Genomic DNA, 9,636 nt, shown 5'->3' on the forward strand with positions numbered 1-9,636 from the left:
TATTCTGTCGACTATTTTGGGGATTTTAGCGAGTGGATGTACTAGTACAGACGGATACAACCTTCCCTTCCTCAGGCACTTCCTCAGAACCCTACGTTCTGTGGCAGCAATTCTGTTGTTGGCTCGTGGTTTTAGCAGAGTGTAGAGACACGATCTGTAGTCGATTATCGGTCTTATGAAGGTTTTGTACGTATGTACAAGTGTTTTGCTGGACGTACCTCCAAACCTTCCAGACTTATTATGGCAACATCATCCGCATATGCGCATATTTGCATATATCTTGTATTAATACAGCCGTTTATATTTTTGTTTACGATTTAATAAACAATAAATTATGACAGAAAAATACGGACCTTGGACTGTTTGTTTGGAAAAAAGGAAGCCCTTTAACAGCCTCCACTGTTTATATAGTCATCTATTTCCTAACTGCCCTGTCCCAGTTTCTTAGTCTCTTGTTGCCACAAGATTAAATTTATATTTTTTGGCTTCGTTTACTAGATGCTTCAGTTTTCCTTCCTGGAACGATCGATCCTCTTATATTCCACGTCGCTATTTTAACTAGTTCTTCTTTATTGCCATTATCTCGTTTATTATTTTTCGATTCTCGTTTCCGTTTTCTTTGCCGGGTCATCTTTGTTGGGTCTCCTAATACTGTATGCAATTCTAGTTTTTTGCAATGTCTTCCTCTATTCTTTCCAGCTGCTCCTTTTCTTTATTCCATTTTCCTAATTCATTGTTTATTGTCAGTCTTTGGTATCCTGTTTTTGTGCTATTTCCTTTGATTTTCTCTTCCTTAGCAATTCTTCTTATATTGGCCATTATTTCCCTTTCCGTCCTTCGTCAGATCATCATTTATGTATATTCTTTCTCTCATTTTTCTGTCTTGCTATACATCTCTACCAAATATATTTGTCTCCCAGCTTTCTTGCTTCATTAACGTTTACATTTACTCGCATTTCCTTTTCTATGAATTTTTCTACCTCATTCCCTAGCAAGAGTGGTTGGTTGGTGTCAATCTGCAGTCCTTAAATCACAATATTTTTCCTTGTTCCCTCTCTTTCTAATTTTTGTACTCTTTCGTTGGAGATCTTTAATTCATTTCGTAATTGATTAATATCTTGAAGCGCCTTTTCATTAATAAGTTTCAGTTCTTCCATTTTCTTTCGATATTCTTTTTGCTGGAATGCGAGAGTTACTGGAAAAAAGGAAGTCCTTATCGAAGGGTATAGTCCAGAGAAATAAGATTTTTCTTGTGACACATCCCCCTCCAGGCCGAAACCAAATTTTTTGAGTAGTATGGACATCTATATTAATAACCTATATGTTTCCTGCAGCCGATTTTGATGATATACATAGCTATAAACAAATGAAGATAAAAAAAAACGCTAAATTTTCGCTTTTTTCGTCTATTACTAAAAAGTGAAGCATTTTAAACAAATTTGAGAGTAAGAAACTGATAAATCATATAAAAAACTTCAATGTGGCGTTCACTTCATATGTCTATCCTTATTTGTTGCTTAGAAAATTGCAAAATAAATCATAAATCTTGAGATTTTATAAATGTTCATAACTTATGTAAAAATTAAGTTAGAACTTTCTTATTACACGAAGTGCTGAGACTTCTGGTGCTTAAATTATATTCTAAATTTCAAAGCAATTGGTCAAATAGTTTAAAAGTTATTTAATTTGTTTATCCCAAATTAATTTTTTTTTGCAACACTATAAGTCAGAAAACGATGAGGTTACAGTAATACTTCGGACAGTTTATGAAAGAAGAAGATTTATGCTATTAACTTAATTTAAAAAAAAAATGACAAAAAATAATTATAAATAGTGTAAAATTATTTTGCAAGAACATGTCGATTTTTTACTTATAAACAATTAGAATAACTTTTTAACCGTTACCCGTAAAAAAATTATTTTTCCATATTTAGAAAGACTAAATTTTTATACATATTTAGAAAGAAAAACAATTGTCCTACGACAATTAGGGACAAAGTTAGCCCCCTTCTTTTTTTAATTCACGGCAGCTTTGTTTATAACAATTAAGAAATAAAATTAGCCGCATTTGAAAGAACATACTTCAAAGTTTTAACGTACCAAGTATACAAAAGATTTCCTTTCAAGGAAATCGTCCACAAAGCTTAAAAATGTGGCCCTTAAAATCGGCCGGCGTTGAAACTTGGGATAGCGATGAGAGGGGGGAAGGAGCTGTTAACTGTATCTCTGGTTCTCGATTATTTATTTCGTTGTTTCTTTTTTTAATTTGTATGTACTTTTTATTACGTACATTACGAATATGCGTTATTTAAATAAACTAATTGTTATATACAACATCAAATTTGTTTAAACAATTTATTTTCAATTTTTTTAATAATATTTGATGTAACTTTTATTGTAAAACGTACATATTAGTTATACAGGGCGTAACAAAAATACAGGTCATAAATTAAATCACATATTCTGGGACCAAAAATAGATCGATTGGTCCTAACTTACCTTAATACAAATGTGCACATAAAAAAAGTTATAGCCCTTTGAAGTTGGAAGTGGGATGGACCCCCACAAAATGAAAATCGATTTTTTCCAATATGTCGAAAACTATTAGAGATTTTTTATTGAAAATGGACATGTATCATTCTTATGACAGGAACATCTTAAAGAAAAATTATATTGAAATTTTTGCATCCCATAAAAATTTTATGGGGGTTTTGTTCCCTTAAGGTACTATTCTCTAGCCGCTGAAAAGATGGACTGATCACGTGAACGACACGCACTCTAAAACGTTCCTCTCCCGATGTTATCACTTTTCCTACGTTTACACACCGCTCAACAAAAGCGAAAACTCTCGCTATAATAATATATATTTTATGTAGGGTTTGTTACGGGTTATTGATTAACATTAAATTTAAACATATATTGGCTTTTGCGTATAGATTTAAAATCTCAATTTCAATTTTTATATATAGGGTGGACAAATAAAAAAGTTTATATATGTTAAAAGTAGTAAACTTAAAAAAATAAGAGATAAATTCGGTTTATAAATTTGGTGGAAGGCGATTCGTTTGAATAGAATAGAATATCTTTATGCGTAAGAATCGGTTGAAAAACAAATCTTCTTCTTAACGTACCCTATCAAGTCCCCTTGACGTTGGCCATTAACATGGCGAAACTGTCTCTGTCTCGAGCTATTCTAAATAGGTGTTCTGCTTTCTTTATTCCTGTCCACTCCCGGATATTCTTCAACCAAGAGGCCTGCTTTCTACCAATTCCTCTGCGTCCTTCGATTTTACCCATCATAATAAGTTGAAGAATATTATACCGGTCTCCCCTTACTACGTTTCCAAAATAGGCCATCTTTCTATATTTGATGTTATCAAGCAGCTCGCGGGTAGCATTTGCTCTCTTAAGGACTGCCACATTTGTCAGCATAGCCGTCCATGGTATTTTCAGAATACGTCTGTGCAGCCACATTTCAAAGGCCTCCAAACGGTTAATGGTGGATATTTTTAATGTCCATGCTTCGACACCATACAAGAGGACTGACCAAATGTAGCATTTAATCATGCGCTTTCGAAGTTGAAGTTGCAAGGTATCATTACAGAAGAATGACCTCATTTTTAAAAATGTCGTGCGGGCTATCTCGATTCTACATTTTATCTCTTTATCTGGATCTAGTTGTTCAGTAATATGGCAACCAAGATATTTAAAACTGGGTACTCTTTGAATTATATGACCATCAACATATAAACGTGAATCTTGATGGGCCAAACGTCTAAATACCATGTAATTTGTTTTTGAACAGTTTATATTTAGGCCAAACTCTCTTCCCACTGTGTCAATGGCATTTAAAAGGTATTGTAATCCATTCATATCATTACTTAAAATAACTGTATCGTCTGCATATCTGATTGTATTTATCAGAATTCCATTAACCTTCACACCCCATTCCAAATTATGCAGCGCTTCCTTAAATATTCTATCTGAATACAAATTGAACATCAGTGGGGACAGTATACAACCCTGTCTGACACCTCTTTGTATTTTGCATATTTCTGTTGATTTTCCAAACAAATATATGATTGAAAAACAAATATATGATTTAGATTGAAAAACACGTTTTTGTTTCGATGAACTTTGTAAAATTTAAATTTAGTAAACTTTAGTAAAATTTAAAATTAATAATTGTAAAAGTAAAAAGTTTTTTATAAGTGTTCATTATTACACCTTTTTCCTCAACAGTTAAATGTCTTTTTTTTTTATCTTTTTCGTGGAGGTGAAAGAGTGTTTCCATACATATTTAATAAACGTAACACACAATTAATAATACTCGTTAATAAACGTAAAACGCAATCCACAAAAATTGAATACAAATTAATTTACGTACGCGTAAATTCTACACACAATTTTGAGCAATGCCCGACTGCCAACAAAATAATTCACCAGCCAGCGGAAGTGCAAAACACAAAAAAAATAATGACCGTGTAAACAGTTTCTTAGAAGGTCTAGTTACGGAGGGCCTGTCGATGTTTGCATCGACTGAACATGCAACCTTCGATTCCATCTTTTAGGCGGCTCCACTATAGTACACTTTACAGGACCAAAAATAATCATTTTTTTCAAGAATTTTTTTCTCAGAAACTTTATTACACATGAACATAAAACTTTTTACGTATTAATCTCTAACTCTTAGAGAGTACAAAAAATATATCTTTTTTTATTTATGCACGTACACTAATATTGTAGAGGGCGCAAAAGTCGAGGCCTCGAAAAATGATGGCGGACAGTTAATCTCAGGATTGGGATATCCGAAACAAAAAAATCGTACGGCATTTGAAAAAGGAAGGTTTCTTACGTGACAATTTACCATAATTTAACCAAAAAATAAAAGATAAATATTTTTTATCCGTGAAAAACTGAACAAAAACGGGCGATTTTTTCACAAAAATTTTTCAAATTTCCGTAACATCTTTCTTTTGAGGAATTCTTCACTAACGGTGGTAAATTGTCATGTAAGAATCCTTCCTTTTTCAAATGCCGTACGATTTTTTTCTTTCAGAGATCCCAATCCTGAGATTAACTGTCCGCCATCGGAGCTACTTTTTTTCGAGGCCTCGACTTTGGCGCCCTCTACAATATTAGTGTAAGGACACAAATAAAAAAAGATATATTTTTTTTATTCTTTACAAAATAGATATTAATATGTAAAAAGTTTTATGTTCATTTTTAATAAAGGTTCTGAGAAAAAAAATCTTGAAAAAATGCTTATTTTTGGTCTTCTAAAGTGTACTAGTACCTTAAACCCCCCAAACTTTTGTGTACAACCCAACTAAATTATTATTGTGGTACCATTAGTTATACTCACTGTTTTTAAAACTTTTTTGCCCCTTAGTATTTTTTCGATAAGGCAGTTTTTATCGAGTTGCTGCTTCTTTTTTAATATGTTTACATAAAAATTTTATGGGGGTTTGTTCCTTTACACCCCTCAAATGTTTGTGTACGTTCCAATTGAACTATTACTGCGGTACCATTAGTTAAACACAATGTTTCTAAAGCTTTTTTGTCTCTTAGTATTTTTTCGATAAGGCACCTTTTATCAAGATGTGGCTTCTTTTTTAATATGGTTCAAAATATGCCTAAAAATGTAAATTATAAATAATAAATTTTCATACGATTACCAAGTCTTCATAATCGTACTTAACCATATTATACAAATATGTGGTGGATTTGACGAATATTTAAAATATCTCAATAAAAACTAACTTTTCGAAAAAGTACTAACAGGCAAAAATTTTTAAAAACATTCTGTTTAACTAATAGTACCACATTAATAATTTAATTGGAACGAAGACAAAAGTTTGGGGGAGTTTAAAGGAACAAAACCCCCATAAAATTTTTATGGGGTGTCAAAATTTTACTATAATTTTTTTTTAAGATGCTCCTGCAATAAAAATAACACATGTCTATTTTCAATAAAAAATCTCTTCTATATATTGGACAAAATCGATTTTCATTTTGTAAATTCAAAGGGCTGTAACTTTTTTTATGTGCATATTTATACTAAGGTAAGTTAGGTTTAATCGAACTATTTTTGGTCCCAGAATATGCGATTAAATTTATGACCTGTATTTTTGTTACACCCTGTAATTATTATATTACTAATCCTATTCAATTATTCCTAAATCTAAAATTGGCTTATAATATTAAATTGAAAATAAAAAATCTCAAATAACCTAGGATTTATTTCTTGATAAACATGCTACTAGATAAACGAAAAATGAAATGTAACAAAATTAGAGAGAGGATAAAAAGAACAAAATTATTTTCAGAAATTTTCTACAATATTGTAATAATTGTATCTTACAACATTGAAAGTTATAATTTTAAGATTGCAAAAAAACAAAAATTAAGATATTTCATACATTTTGTTATGATAACAAGACTATTAAAATAAAATTAAAAAAGGTTTATCTAGGAATACTTGTATTTTTATGAAAAACGTAACAATTATCAGTTACCCATTTATTATAAGTTTTTGTAAAGTCAAGTGCATATGATCCACTCCTATAATTGCCAACAAAGTCATCCTAAAAATATCGTAAAAGAATTTCCAAAAATTGTTTACACAATTTACATAGTTAATTAAATAACCACTTTATTAATAAAAAACATATCCGTAACGTACTCAAAGAGTACATACAGATTAAACAAAGAAACTCCAAAATAGATAATAGAGAAAGATTGAGGTTTTGATAATCGAAGTCCATAAACTATTTATATCTCTGTACTAACAAGTACTCGGTGCAACCAGTTTTGCAAGAGCAGATAGTTTATTTAAATAAAATATCTGATATAAAGAAGATCTGTTGATCGGATCGGCACTAACGGTTCTTAGCTTAATTTCCAACCCCAATCAATTACGTTTATCTCTTTTTTGGTGGTTCTGTAACTTCAGTTTTTCATTCATCTAATAGCATGTTTACTAAAAAATAAAACCTAGTTTATTTGAGATTTTCTGATTTCCATAGACCAATACGAATTTAGAAACCAATTTACCAATTTAGAAACCATCGAATGGGATAATTTGTTTTTTCATACTTTAAATTATTACTAAGTTTAATAAAAACTATGTATTATTATATTATTCATAAATATGTATGTTTTGTGACTAAAATTACTTCAAATTTGATTAAATAAAATTGAAAAAAATTGTTTAAACAAATTTGATGGTGTATATAACAATTAATTTATTTAAATAATGCATACTCGTACTGTACGCAAAAAGTACATACAAATTAAAAAAAGAAACGTCGAAATTCATAGGCGAGAACAAGAGATACAGCAAACATTTCCTTCCCCCTTCTCATCGATCTCCCAAGTTTCGAGGCCGGCCGATTTTAAGGGTCACATTTTGAAGCTTTGTGGACGATTTGTTTGAAAGTATATATTTTTTATATTTGGTACATTAAAACTCTGAAGTATGTTCTTTCCAATGTGACTGATTTGATTTCGTAATTGTTATAAAGAAAGTTGCTGTGAATCAAAAAGTGGGGGGGGGGGGGCGGCAACTTCGTCCCTAATTGTCCTAGGACAATTTTTTCTTTTTTAAATTTGTATAAAAATTCACTCTTTCTAAATGTGAAAAAATAATTTTTCTACGGGTAATGGTTAAAAAGTTATTCTAATTGTTTATAAGCAAAAAATCGACATGTTCTTGCAAAATTATTTTGCGATACTTAGAATTATTTTTTGTCATTCTTTTTTAATTAAGTTATTAGTATAAATCTTCTTCTTTCATAAACTATCCAAAGTATTACTGTAACTTCATCATTTTCTGACTTATAGTGTTACAAAAAAAATTAATTTGGGATAAACAAATTGAATAACTTTTAAACTATTTGACCAATTGTTATCAAATTTAGTGTATAATTTAAGCACCAGAAGTATCAGCATTCCGTGTAATAAGAAGATTCTAAGTTCATTTTTACATAAGTTATGAATATTTATAAAAACTTAAAATTTATGAATTATTTTGCAATTTTCTCAGCAACCAATAAGGATAGACATATTCAGCGGGAGCCTTATTGAAGTTTTTTATATGGTTTATAAGTTGCTTACTTCCAAATTTGTTTAAAATGCTTAGCCATTTGGCAATAAACGAAAAAAGCGAAAATTTAGCGTTTTTTTATCTTCAATTGTTTATAACTATGTATATCATCAAAATCGGCTGCAGGAAACATATAGGTGATTATTATAGATGTCCACACTACTCAAAAAATTTGGTTTCGGCCTGGAGGGGGTTGTGTCACCAACAGGCTATTTTTTTCCTTATTTCTCTGAACTAGTAAGCTATATTATCTAATCATCGTCTTTCCATAGCTCAGACCAAAGACCATTATCTAATCATCGTCTATTTTATTTCCATAGCTCAGACCAAAATAAAAATATTTATGTTGATCTGAGTTTTATAGTGAAGTATTCGATTTTTTACAGTCGAATCCAGGGGCAATACGTAATCTGTTTATTGCAGATACGTGCATTTATTGTCGGCAGATATTTATCCCTTCCTATTTGCTACAATCCACTTTTTTCTCATCAGAATATCTTTGGGAAACCTATACCCTGATATTCTCGATTAGCAGAAAGGCACAGCACAACATTGAAGCATTTTATTTTCTCAAATTAAATTCACACAGCGAAACCAATATGCAATTTTACTTAGAAATAGATTGATTTGAATAGTTGACGTAAGTTGACGTGACCTCCAACTACACAAGCGCCACCTACGTTGAGCTTTCCAGATTAGCTGCCATTTTCTAACAACAGCTTCTAAAGTTAGATTAAACCGTGTTGTTGATAAGGCATCCCCTTGCCCAACTCGATTGTCAGTATCAAATGCCTCTGTCATATCTCCATAGCGTTGGACCATAGTTCATATCCCTAACATAGTTCTTTAACATCTATTCTTTTGTCAATGTACTCAAAAGTATAGTACCATTATTTCTTCTTTTAATTGCGCTCTATTTTATTTCAGATGTAGATGATCTTTCTAGAAGAATCCTGAGAAACAATCTCAACATTCAAATAAATTATACAAACGGCACAACTGAAGAAGATGACTTTCAAGATGCCGACTGAATATTACACTAAGCCGTTTTATACTTTTCTAATTTGTTTAGAGTTAGTTGTTTTTTTATTATTTTGTTATTTACTCCAACATCCTGTGGATGCATAAGGAGATATATATCACGAGAAAACTAATTTAAAATAAAATCAGTTTTTGTGCTAATTGTATTTATTTAAAATTTTATATTCAAATTATTGAAAAATTTAATTTTATATTTGATCTACAGGTACGCAGTAGTGAATCGAGAGATCCTGGGAAAAATCAATTGAACTAAAGTCTATTTTCTGCAACTGACAGCTCATGACAAATACAAATCTTCAAATAGAGGTTAAGGGTTAACGTTAGGGTATAAACCATTGCCGTACGGATGTAGTTGAAACCAATAAGTTTTTTTTTTAAATTACGGCTTATGCATTAATTTGTTTAGTTACATGTTACAGCATAAAACTTGTTGGTAGAACGCTTGGAGTGTGGCGCTTTAGCCTTCTACTTACCTTCTTCTTCTTGTT

The 9,636-nt window shown here is 30.9% G+C and overlaps 1 protein-coding gene across 1 annotated transcript in view; it reads left to right on the top strand.

The window, feature by feature from the left end:
* LOC126890577 (methylosome subunit pICln-like) overlaps nt 1-9,289 on the top strand; it is a 75,968-nt gene extending 66,679 nt beyond the window's left edge. Inside the window, exon 5 of the mRNA XM_050659640.1 lies at nt 9,035-9,289. Within this exon, the coding sequence (XP_050515597.1) occupies nt 9,035-9,138 (104 nt within the window). The 3' untranslated portion in view covers nt 9,139-9,289. The remainder of the gene's footprint in view (nt 1-9,034) is intronic.
* Nucleotides 9,290-9,636: the final 347 nt, after the last annotated feature.

This window comes from Diabrotica virgifera, chromosome 8 (genome assembly GCF_917563875.1).
Source record: "Diabrotica virgifera virgifera chromosome 8, PGI_DIABVI_V3a".
NCBI classification, from domain to species: domain Eukaryota; kingdom Metazoa; phylum Arthropoda; class Insecta; order Coleoptera; family Chrysomelidae; genus Diabrotica; species Diabrotica virgifera.